General features: G+C 44.0%; 1 protein-coding gene across 1 annotated transcript in view; it reads right to left on the minus strand.

Moving 5' to 3' along the window:
- Positions 1-379: 379 nt before the first annotated feature.
- The window catches only part of Mrna-cap (RNA guanylyltransferase and 5'-phosphatase mRNA capping enzyme), a 62,232-nt gene continuing 49,319 nt past the window's right edge, over positions 380-13,292 (minus strand). The window contains exons 15-19 of the mRNA XM_077696099.1: positions 12,966-13,037; positions 10,690-10,790; positions 7,724-7,790; positions 5,692-5,815; positions 380-2,670 (exon numbers count right to left, since the gene is read on the minus strand). Coding sequence (XP_077552225.1) covers positions 2,543-2,670; positions 5,692-5,815; positions 7,724-7,790; positions 10,690-10,790; positions 12,966-13,037 — 492 coding nt within the window. The 3' untranslated portion in view covers positions 380-2,542. The remainder of the gene's footprint in view (positions 2,671-5,691; positions 5,816-7,723; positions 7,791-10,689; positions 10,791-12,965; positions 13,038-13,292) is intronic.

Genomic DNA, 13,292 nt, shown 5'->3' on the forward strand with positions numbered 1-13,292 from the left:
AATAGAAGCAGAGCAGGACAACCCTTCCATGTCTACACTTTATGCTCATTGGCTTTAAACAGAAGTTGTTATAATGCGAGTTGTCCGCTTAGTAAACAAAACTCCTGATAAATGGAGCATATTCCCCTGGCTTTTTCAGATTCCGTCAAACGAGATGCACTGTGCGTGTGTGTGCGTGTTTATGTATAAGTTGGCTCCTCTATGCATATGCACACAGCAAAGCACTTTTTACAGGGCATGGTTCACGGTGCGCAAGCCAGCGAAAGCCCGGGAACGTGCCACGAGTTGACATGAACTATAGAGTCGTTACTGACTCGAAAAACGCCGTAATGGTTCTCGTGACTTTCTCATCAGGTGCTACAATTCACGCCGAAAGACAAAACCTCTGCAAGCCATTTTAATTCACTTTTGTGCAATGACAACGTAGTGCCGACACAGCTCAAACCAAGCTGGGGTAAAAGCTCTCTTGAGGGGCGCAGCGTAAGGACGTTTTCAAAGACGGCTGTGGGGATGAGTTACAGGGTTAGCCACAAATCAGAGAGGCCATGGCTGAGCCCGCTCCATTCGAGAACACGGCACGTGGCTGTCCCAAAAACCAAAACAGTTGGGCCTCAAAAACATTTCGCAGATTACAACAGCAAACGCACTGAATGAAATTTTTGTCAGGGTAACCATGACGAGCTTCCTTCTGTAAGATACTCGTCATGCCTATACCCAAGTTTACAAGTGCTTCCAAGACAAGGTTTTTGCCTTTGCTATACGTTAAAAAAAAAAAAAGCGTGCTCAAGGGGAGATGCTCCTCGAAAAATCGAGTTGTTTTGCACAACTTTTCAGTTTTGAGATTTTGCCTATGAAATTATCTTTGTAAATTCAGCTACAACTTTGTAAAAGATCATGGTAAAATTTGAACGAGAAGGTAGTAAAGAATTTATTCTATTCAGTCATGGGGGCGCGATAGAGTGGTACTTTTGTCGCACATCTATAGCTTTAACTTGTCTGTATCTCAAGAATACCGGCATCGCCCACCATTTCCGTTCGCTTGGAGAGGTAGAGTAAGTCTTCTTCTAGCCCCTGGCACCTTCCGCAGTTTTTCATTATGGCCGAAAATAATTAAAAATGCTGATTTTGGCACCTGTTCCGACCGTTTCTACTGGACCTTCATAACGTTTTTTATTCAAAACCATTTTTCTCCACTTGTACTTTTTAGCACTGTTGGTTATGTGGATTTCATCCGATGTGGATGAAATTTTGCACATAGCCTTGTAAAAGTGTGTCGAATGTTGATATCTATATGAATTTTCAGTGTGTATCCCTCACACATGTTTTGCAAGACTTTAAAATTCTTGCAAAACATGCCTGGCCGCGCAGGTCCGTTTGTAACAACCCAAAATTTTGCCCATTGCAAACAATGCAATTTTGCCAGAGCTTCTCAGAAATTCCTATCATCCCGAAATTCGTATCGCCCAGAATCGTATCATCGAGATTCCACTGTATAATATTAACGAAGAAGTGCTTTCGGGGGGCATCTCCCCTTGAAGCATCCAACCGCACTGGCCAAATTCCTTGCCTCCTTGCAGTATGCGATCACTTCAGCATACGCTACATTTTTTAAATAGGAGAATATAATGCATGAACTGGGCAACAACTGACAGCACAAACTTTTCTTGCCAGTTTAAAAACAACACACCCCAGCAGGTTGACACAAAAACCTCTATTTTTTCATCAGATGTGTCCAAGCCAAATAGAAGTAGCAACTGCTAGGATGGTCAAGTCGCGCAAAACTATAAATGGATTTGGCAAGCCAAACAGGCTGCATACTGTTCTCTTGACAACAAGCCCCCAATGCGACAAAAAAGAAGTGAAGAAAAACCAACAGCCAGGCACAACATCCAGTGCAATTCTCTGATGTTTGCACGCGTCTCAAACAGCACTTCACTGAAAAAAACACAAAGACATTGACCGTAGCCTTGGCCAGGCCTCCAACAAGGTAACGCATAAGAAGACCACAGTCCAATGCCACAAAACTGCTTGCCCACACAAGCCTAGAGCACAGTGCCCGCGCATTAAGCAAATGCGAGCGCACAAAAAGAAGCAACAGCTCAGAGGAGCGACTCGCGACAAACGTCTCGTGTATGATCCCGCAGGGGGGGCCACAATCTCGCAGGTTTCTCTTCCCCACAAAACACTCGTCTCAACACGACAGCTGGGAGCAAGTTGCGAGTCACACTGGCTTCCTTGGCTCACCAAACAAAACACCCACGAACCAACTCCGGCACTGCGAGTGCGAAAAAGTGTCAGCTCTTTGCAGCACTTGCACAAAATCTGTCACACCACCACGCACTGACACGAGCACCTCTTCCAACTCGACGCACAAGCGGGCGTTCCACCGTGCACACCCTTGTCCCCTGTCCTCTTCTTCAAAACGTAGCACAGCACGTAACTGACGAATGCCGGAAACAGGCAGACGATGCCGTCATTCGAGCACTGCCACGCCCAGTTCTGGGGTTGAGGGGGCTTGATGCTGCCACTGATTCTTATGCGGCTACCGCACCGAGTTGGCGGGCGGTGGCATCAGCTCCCGGTCGGTGGGCTTCTCGCGGTAGCCGTGGTCGCGGATGTAGCGCAGCAATCCGTCCTTGTCCACGGGGTTCCTGATGCTCTCCATGACGCCTGCACACAGCATCAAAAGGCGAATCACCACACTGTGTGCTTTTGCGGGCTTGCGATTTTCTCTGGCAACGATACGATGCGGCCAGTTAGTAATGGTTCGCTTTGAACTGCACTGCGAGATAAGCCGTGCTGGCAGGCTTATCTGATGCATTTTATAGCGGACAACGTGGCAGAAGCCCGGTATAACAATTACTGAGATGTCGAGAATGCCCAGCCAACGATAACATCAGATGTCAAGCATGCTGTTTCACAGAACAGAAACCAAAACTGGTTTGAATTCTAATCTTGGACATCGTCCCATCACAGTTTCACCGCGTATGGACGTCACTGCTTTAGTTGGTGCGGCCGCCGCACACCACGCATGGCATTTTTTTTTTTTTTTTCTGGCGTTATAAAGTAAATATTGCCTGAACGACCGGCTAAACGAAGAAAAGTGTGTGTATTTGTGCCATTTTATGCAATTCAAGCAAAAACAGGAGGTTGACAGATTCACTTCAGTGTCCCTTTAACAGGCAATGGACTTTTAAAGCCTCCAATTCCCGCTTGCACTCCAACGACTGTTTCCAGGGGCATGCTGGGAGCCTTGGGTGAGGTTGGGTGCCGCCCCCGTTGTGGAAAGCCTAACAGCCTCAAATATGTCAATAAATAAAATTTCCTTTCATGTGTAAGCCATCGATGGACTTAATTGTGTTTTTATTTACCAACCAATTTTAATGAAACTGCACTGCATTATAGAGTTCTTTGTGCTGATTTCAGATCTGCCATTAGATGTTTTGTAAGTTGATTATATTATGAGTCAATTGATGATTAATTGCCGTTATTTTGGGTCACAGTTACAAAATAACCACTCCATACAGAATGGCAATTACCACGTGGCTAGGCAGACAAATGACTAAAGAATACAACATAGGAAGAACTTTTTTGATTCAGCTATTTTTGGTCGTTTCACAACACAGTGAGTTTCGCTTCTCCCACGCTGTGCCAGAAATGGATCGCAGGTGGTGCCAATTGAACGCAATAATAATTTTCCAAAGCCTCCATTTGAAAAATTTGTTTCCAACATTGTATTCCACACGTTTCGGTATCAGAAGCAAAAAGAGTTACAGTTGTACCTGCTCTGTGTGCCGAGATATCTGAGGACGAAACGCTAGCTTTGCATTGCAAGAAAAGTGCCGTTTCACCACCGAATTCTGCGCTAACTGAGCTGTAGAGTGCACTTTAAAATGCTATTATAATATCATAACAACAAAATATGGTGCCTTTTGATGAGGAAATTTACAGACTGATAGAAAAATGGCCGTGGAGGCTGAAAATGCCATTTTTCCGAAAACGCTTTTTTTTTAGCGTTTTTCGGCCCCAAAGACCCAACTGCCCCCTTAAAGGGGCCATGAAGAACAAATACAACTTTGGTTCATTACAAAAACTGGTTTGTCTAGATGATACCAATTTCCTCTCAACTTGCAAACAAGTAATTGAGATATCAATGAAAACAGATAAAGCAGTAACGACTTCCCAACCACTTTCTGGTGATTGCTCTATGATATCACGGAGTCTTGTTTGCATGATTGGTGGCCACTGACTTAAGCCACTGCCAAGAAGCATGACTAGGTGAGGGTAGTAGGGCCTCTAGTTCCTCTTGATTGGGCCACTTGAATGCTAACGTGCAGTTGGCACGCTGCATTATAACTGTGTTTTGAGTGCTGACCCATATTCTATCTCTCCTGCTGGTATTACGTCGCTGCAGCACGAAATTCAGAAGCTTTCCAATACTTTTTGCATTTTTCCAGTTTAAAAATGCCTTTCGTGGCTAAAATTAACCTAGTTAAGCATGGACACTGGTCTTGAGGACCAAAAATTTACCAAAAATTCAATTTCCTTGATTGATTTTATTTGCAGTCTGCAGGTCCCAAATAATGTACCTGCAAAATATTATAGCTGCACCATATGAACTAACGAAGCTGCCGCTATTTGAAGTTGCCTAAATGACTTTTCCCCCTATGTTTGCAAACTTCGTGCCTTGTTCTCTCAGGACCAATTTTTTTCCCACGAGGTCAACTGTTGGGTACAATACCTTGGGATGTAATGGTCGCATTTGTATCATTTTTGCTGTGTTCGTAAACTTATTAACTGAACAATGCAATAAAACCACAAACACATGCAATTTCATTATGCTAGCATGAGATATTATGCAATTCATTTTACAAAAACATTGGCAATCGATGACGTGACATTTAATAAGTGTACAGCAATTGCAGATACGATGCTAAAATTAATACTGTGGTATAGTTTCACTCCCTGGTCCTTCTAGAGCACAAAGGGACAAAAATTGTTATAGTTTTTCATAGGTAGATAAAAAATTGCCCGAAATGGAAAGGCATAACATGCTGCATAACTCTGACCTTACACCCCACAGACGAAAACTGACTGCATATTTGTGCTCAGGATGTCTAAATACACTTGTGTAAATCTCAAGCACATAGGTTAAAACATAGCAAAGATGCCCTCAAGACCAGACCCTTAAGTTACGAAGAATTAGTTTCGCGACTAAAATGAATGAAATTACCAACGGCTAGATCTTTCAAACTCTGAACAGAGTTGTATTTGGCCTTCACTGCCCTCTGAAAAGACAAGACCACGCCACGTAAACAATAAACGACAGCTAATGCGCTGTGCCATTCAGCTGCAGCCCAACACCAACATTTGCGTACCAGCTCCCTTGCATCCTCATTTTCAGTCATCGCGTTAACATCTCACCCCACTACAGCAGTTTCAACGAGCTCTTGTTATTATGAATTTTCATACATCCTGAAATCCCTCCCCCTTGAATTTAATCTTATCAGATATACTTCCATGGTTGAAAGCCCACATACACGCAACAAAAAAGGGACTGCAATGTTTCATGCAAATCTGGCAAGGCCCACCAATAATTGCAGCAACCCAGATCCCATCACCAAGATTATGTCATATGCAACATGCACACAATACTACATGAATTAGAAGGACTGTGGGAGGAGCTCGAACCTAGGGCTGTGTTGTAGGCGTTCGGGAAGGACTTGTCCGTACGCTCACGTAGGAACACCCACTGGCCGTTTTCCATGCGGCACTCGATGATCTTGTTGTCGTACGCCTTCAGCTGCTTCGTGTACTGCGTCACAAGACAAGACCACGCTCAATTAGACACTGGGCCCTAGAAGGCTGCCTGAAGAAGGCAGTTTGGATACAAGAGAGGGGGGGGGGGGGGGGGGAGGAATTCCCACTGCACAGACACAGAGGACAAGCTGTTAGCGCGAGGTGAAATTTCATCACGTTCTGCCAAGCAGCTTCATCACATGTGAATGGAAGGTAAATGTGCCCGGCAACGTTTGACGGATGAGAACTTAAGAAAGAGTACAAAGCTCGCTGCTTTGGAATACAAAAGAGGCAGCGGTGCTGTTTGGCAGAGCAGAGGGTGGGTATTTTTGCTGCTGCAGTGCTCAACAGCCTGCACTTACAAAATTGTAATCAAAGCTGTAATCAAAGCTGTAATCAAACAACTAACACTGCACATTTTCTCATGCAGTCATCACCTAAGCGCTGCGAGCCATGCAGGTTGCTTAATCCCCCACAATTGCGTTGTGTAACCTTACCTTTAACAAATCGTGATTTGGACGAACACAGAATGTTATTGTGGTATGTGCATGTAAATTTGGGCCAGTATATTGCTGTATTTTTGTGTTTAGCTGGTGCTCTTTTGCTCTGCTATACTTCTCACCCCACTCCCCTCTTCAATGTACTACACCGAGGGTATTCACAAATCCGCCGATTCCTGAGCCGCTCATTATTTGAGTCGCATCTTCTCTCTCTCCCCAGCCCTCAGAAAAAAAGTAATGATTGCTGCCTTTTACCAAGCCACCAAAAAAGCCGTGAAATTATAGACAGTGCAACCAGCACCTCTTCCTGCTGCCAACTGGCTCTAGAGATTGTAGGGGCAGGGAGGGTCTTTCCAATGCCTCCCAGAAGAAAAGAAAGCCGCACCACTGCGCGCCGAATAAACCATACCACTGAGGCTCCTGTCTATCATTGAAGTTTTCAAAAAGATGCTTGTTACATATCGGGGGGCTTGAGTAGATATGAAGAAATGCCCATGCATAACTGTTGCATTGGGGTTTCTCAAATTCTTTCCAATATGGTGTTGTGTGTGATGTTACCAAACACGCCCTGAAAAGGGTACTGACAGAAAATTTCAAAGCTGAGATAACTATGTACAGGGCTTCCTTTGTATATGGAGATATCTCCCAGCAAGTTTTTACAGTAAACAGTATAACATATTTTAAGTCCATTTCAATCCCTGCATGCACGAGAAAGCTCAGAATGGTATGATGAGAACGGTGACGTCACAAGCGCTGTCCTGTCGTGGCAGGCCGCCTTGGTGTTCGTTTTGTCAAAACCGAAACTGACACGAATAATCGAGGCTGGATATAATTATTTACCATGCAATCAACCGCCTATGATTTTGGGCTGGTAGGCACCGATAGCAGTGATAAAAATGTAACTCAAAAATTTCATGTCAATACTCCTTTAACGTTGAGGGCTAAGGTGGTGCGGGGACGAGTTTTGCTGATGCGGTCGATGATTTGCTCTTTAATCAACAGGAGAACATCTTGAGTTGAGAGGTGTGGGCAGAAGCCAACCACGATATGGAGGAATAGGTTGTCGTCTCTCAGCCGAGGAGCTAAAATTATTTTTTTCTGCCCGACTCTTTTATTACCACTATCGCTTACAACAATGACTTTCAAAGGAATAAATTCTTTTTTTTTTTTTTTCGCGTACTGTGGCCCACAAACCCATCGAATGTCATTCTGCACTATCAAAAAACACAGTAGCCTAGCAAAAGGAAAAAAAAAAGTCATACTTGATTCAGTATTTGAAGCTAGCCATCTATATTGCCAGCAAATTTATCTGAACACCTCTAGCTAAACACATTAGTGGTCTTGAGAAGGAGCAGGAAAAGTACAAGGAGTGCAGGAGAGTCCGTAATCATTCAACCAGAGGAGGATGAATGGTGAGCACTAACCTTGATGGTGCTGAATGGTGGATCGAAGTTTCCGACATAGAGGTATCCCATCGTTTTCGGCACAATGCTGTCGGTTGCAACGAGAAGAAACACCGAAAGAAGAGTTTTGACCTGGCCTCCATGACAGCACCACAGATACAGACGTTGACTGGTTGCGCTCAACACTGCATGCACACACGCTTGCGACTACACACACACACGCATGCACGCACGTGCACGCGAGCACCGAAGTTGTACTCTCAGAAGAAAATACAAAAAAAAAAGGCCTTTGTTTAAACCAGAGCTTTCTTAAGACTTTCAGTGAAGAGTATGCTCAGCACCTGGACAGCAGTAATTACCAGGAGAATGTATTGAAATCACGGCAACATTTCCCGTAACCACATGCGTCGTTATGGGACACTGAAAAAATACAAGCTTGTTTTATTCAAAAGATTAGGTCATTCATCCTATCTGATCCGTGGCAGAAGTTACGACCGTTTGAGGTTTGGGCTTGGAAAGCGAAACTGTTTTTCTGGCTCTCACCTTCCAGGCCCAAACTTCAAACAGTCGTAACTTCTGCTACAGACTGGATAGAATGATGATGCTAGCCTTATTGCACTCCTTGATTTGTGCACAGTTCACTGGTACCTTGTTCAGCTGCATCACTCCAGCAGTTTTTTTTACAAAAGATGTCAAAAAATCAAATATAAAAATCCAAATATAAATATAATAGTAGCCGTTTTACACAAAAACAGATTTTATATCCACAATCACAATGAAAATTAATTACAAATTTCCTCCAATTTTTATCATCAGAACTGTAAAAATAAACAATTTTGGTTTAGGAGCCACGAAAACAAAATACAAGTTGGGTTTATTAGAAAGACTGCTTAGTCACGATAAACAATGATACCAATATCATCGCAACCTTCAAACAAATAACGGAGATATTAAAGAAAACGTGTGAAGCAGTCGCGACCCCCTAGCCAATTTCCCGCAACGTTTCTACGACGTCACGGAACCTTGTTTGTGCGCTTGGCGGCCGCCTAACTGACCTGTCACGACGACACATGACTGGACGTCTGTAATGGGGCCTCTAGTTCCATTTGACCGCATCACTCGAATGCTAACGTGCAGTTCACGCACTGAAAATTGTTTTATTTTTGGACCATGACGTCATTCTTGCTCATAACACGTCACGGTGGCACAAAATTTGGAAGTTTTTAAATACTTCTTGCTTTTTCTTTTTCGTTAAAAAAAAACATCTTTTGTGGCTGTAATGGAGCTGAGTGAGATACCAAATCCTAGTTCTTTCAAATTAAACGAAGCTGTGTTTTCTCTTCATGGCTCCTTTAAGATCAGTGTGCCCCCTTAATGAATTGATGCTGCCCCTGCGTTATAGAAGCCCACGGATTGATGTCAACCGCCTGCAGTATTTAATTTGTGGCAACATGCCTGCACACAGGCGTTTTCATTCTTTGCCTCCGTGAGAAAAGCGGCTTCCACAGGTGGGACCGAATTCCGGTCCGTATGCTCAGCAGCACCATAACTTAGCCATTGCAGCGGGTGACTGCTGTACATTTTCAGAGAGAGAAATTAATCCAGATAAGGCCGCAAACATTTGAACCAGTGAATGTAGAAGGCAATGCACCACTGGAAAGTTGCACAGCATCCGAAAAGCACGCTGAATGCCAAGTTCCTGGTAGAATTCCTTGAACAAAAGAGAATTTAGGGTGCTGGAATGGAATTCTATTGAAAAAAATGTCGGCACAGCTGCCTACATCCAGTGCAAGCATGCGTTGACCAGCACAACGTTTGATGCACCCCACTAGCCAGTTATGTATTTGAATGTGACCCGTCTCCTTTAAAGGAGCGAAAATTCTTCTCAACTAATGAAATTTTCACACAGATGTGGGCATACACGTGTGTATGTCTTTGGATGCTACGCAATTTCACAATTTAAAACTTTTAGCGCAATAAAATTGTCAAAATGTCAGCTATGTTGCCCGCTTTCCGAGTCATCCACGACGCAAAAAAGCAGGGTGAGATGGCACTTACCACCCTGCAGTATTAGTGTCTGTTTCCTTATAGGAACAGTGGCCAATTCTGGTACATGCGGTGTAAAACACCCCGCATATCGTTCACACTACCTTCTCTAAAACCGTGACCCACAGCACTGATGACCTGAGAAGATCGTGTGTTTGTTCCTTCTATAGATGCCGTAGCATACGAACACATACAGTAAGAGATCGTTAATTTGAAGCCAAAGAGGGGCCCAAGAATTACCTGCTTTGAATTAGGTAGAGTTCGACTGAATGGGCAATTGTTCAAATGAGCAGCCAGCTAATTCTGGACCACTTGGTGATCACGGCTGATTGCAGCGCACCTGCTTGTGCTTTCCTTTCGTTGCTTTGCATCTGCAGCCGATTTTGTTTGGTTTTGCAATTGCAGTGTACTCACTATGGGATGACTTCAATCTCTGAGAAGGGGGGCAAGGCAGGGGCTGCTAGTTCGAAATAACTGTTGCAAATACCGACACATTCTAATTCCAATTATCGGGAGTTTTCCCTTATTTAAATACACGGCGTTGTGCCAGGACCCAAGTGTCAGTTCGAATTAACCGCATTTTCGAATTAATGAGCTTTTTACTGTAAATGTAAATTAATGAGCTTTTTACTGTAAATGTAAATGTTGCATAGCGAAAAGTGATTTTCTTTTTTTAACAAATTCAAACCTAATCAGGTCCATTAAAAAAAATGCTTCAAGTGGATGCCCATCATTGTTCAATGAGTTTAAGCTCCGATAGCAAAGCGCAGCCATTGGCAGCACTGTGTACATGCAATGGGGCAGCATTTTTTCCCCAATGCAACTGCAGGCCGAACCGTCCCCCAAATACTAACTTTCCGCACGCAGCGAGTGAGCGTTGATGACACAGAGAAGTAAATAAACAAACAAAAAAAAAATGGAAGAAACAAAACTTCACTGACCCCAAGCCTCCCTCTTTCCGAATCTTGAGCCGAAAGTCGATGGTGTTGAGATGCGGGGGCTTCCATTTGAGCACGTCCATGGCTCGGCCACACTTGTAGGGCTGCACAGCATACGAGAGGGGGAAAAAAAAGCGGAGGGGAGAGCACGCTACCTTGCGGCACACCCACCTGCTGCTTCAGGGAAATCTTGAACGCCGGCCTTAGCATATTTAAAGGAAGAGGCAATTAATTTTTGTGGCATATAAAAGGGCATCACTTAAAACACCTTGTACCAAAATAAATTCTCTGATAGTGCCCTAGACATTTACCGTATTTTCCGGTCTATAAGTCGCACCTCTGTATAGGTCGCACCCCCCCTCAAAATGACAGTTTTTCTGAAAAAAAAAAAAAAAAAAAAAAAAACGTATATAAGTCGCACCGGTGTATAACACGCACCAGTGTACAAGACGCACTTGTTAATTACGTAAACTCGCAGTGAATCAGATCGTTAGAAAGAGCGGCGATAGTACACAGTTGTGGCGGCCGCCGCCTATCAATGCATCGCCCGGTAAGGAGGGCTAGACACGTGCATATACTGTCCAAAGTCTAGACCGAACTAACTTCTCAAGAATGGTTTATTGATACACACAGATGGCATGTACTTACAGACGGCGTTTAGGCAAAACCATCTAAGTCTTCTTCCTCCGACTCAATAACAAACAATTTAGCAACTTCAAGTGGGAGTTCCGCCGGCACATCACTGTCGTCCTCCGACTCAGTGATGTCTTCTTCGCCAACATCGTCACCACTCGCCGAACAGATCATTCAGGCCTTTATGAACCCGGCTACAACTGTTTTTGTAGAAATGAAGTCCCAAGAGTTTGAGACCCATTTGGCCACCTCTCCAAACACCGCGCATGTCTTGCGTGCTGTCGTAAATCAGCGCAATAAAGGTGTCATGGCGGACGGAAGTGACGCACTTGGAAGCGGCCCGAAAATCTAAACTTATCAGCAAGCTGCCATTTTAAAAATTAGCAGCAGAAAGTGGCGCACGGTTGTCGCAGGCCATTATCATTGTTTTTGACTAGACAAAGCTACAAATTCTGTGGTTTAATGTCGCGAAGCGACATATGGGCTATGAGAAACACCGTAACGGTGGGCTTCGGATTAATTTAGACCATAGAGCTGTCTCTTCACGTGCACTGACCACGCACGGCCACCGTGAACAGGATTTATTCCATACACAAGTCGCACCGGTGTATAAGACGCACCAACGAAAATTTCAGAAAAAAAAAAGAAAAAAAAACGCGACTTATACACCGGAAAATACGTTATATGAAAGTGGAATTTTTACATCTGCCACTGCTGCCAAAAAGGAACGCTGGCAACTGTAACAGTGAGCTGCACAGCAACGTACCTTGAACTATACGGGAGATAAAAAGGGGCATTTAAAAACTTTTTCACAGCGAGAACAATAACAAATTGCAGTGTTTCCCATTCCTTTATCCGGTCTTTGAATCATTTGTTGAAACCAATAGAGCTGCTTGTATACGTACAATGGTGTCACGGTTAGGAACTACGTGGTGCCACCTTTCGGTTTTCAGAAATTTTAGAGCCAATTTAGCATCATTTCCGCCAATTTATTTACGAAATTCCTCGTGGTTACCCCATCTCATAAAGCCCTGGCTTCCATACGAGCTAGAGGACATAGACGCTGCCTCCGCCTTACGACAAAGATGGCTGAACGAGAAGCTTTCTTGGGAGAGATTCCTCAGTTGTCGTCCAAGTTTGTACGGACTAGCAGACGCTTTGGACTTTTGATCGCAGCGGATTTGACTTTGACCCTCCGCATCTGATTTGGCACGAAGTAGAAGCTTCGCTCTCGACCATTGTTGTCATCGTCAGAGGTGCATGATTTTTTTGCTGCCTAATTTTGCACGTCCTCACACTTCTTTCCATACCAAACTGCTTTGACCGTAACAGAACGGCATAATCTGAACACCGGCCTCATATAACTCCCATGTATCATTTTGAGATATTAATAAATTATAAATTGATTGATTGATTGATTGACCCAGGTTCGATTACGACCACGGAAAGCATGTTGTTCTTTCACTTCACCCACATTCATCATCATCGCCGGAGTAAGTTGGCTTTTCTGCTGTGCGTTTTCGATGCGACCTACGCCATCAGTGAGCAATACAAAGCTTCGCTTTAAAAATTGGTTGTCTGTCTCTCTAAGATGCACTTCCCAAGCAGACTCGCGCAGCTTCCCGCATGACTGAAGTTGTACTCACATCTTTGATGGGTTGGAAGATGAGGCCATCTAACTCGTGCGACATGGCCCCGGTAAACTTGTCGCTCAGCAGCTGCGCGAATAAAAGTCAAAGGTCGGGGCATGAATCAACGGCCATCACAAAGGCCTAGAAGTTCGCCATGCACATGCCATCTGTTACTGAGCTCAATGAGGTGAGATTTTTTTTTAAATCTCGAGCCTAAAGGCACGGAAAGTTTTTGGCTCGTTTGTTTGTTGGACCTGAGCAATAAGCAATTACTAGTACATTCGAATCGAATATGAAGCAAGCAATAGCTTTTGTCCAAACCTCACTAACGCTGCATATCCC

The sequence above is a fragment of the Haemaphysalis longicornis genome, unplaced genomic scaffold (assembly GCF_048455015.1).
Source record: "Haemaphysalis longicornis isolate Haplotype H1 unplaced genomic scaffold, Haemaphysalis longicornis Haplotype H1 scaffold_18, whole genome shotgun sequence".
NCBI lineage: Eukaryota > Metazoa > Arthropoda > Arachnida > Ixodida > Ixodidae > Haemaphysalis > Haemaphysalis longicornis.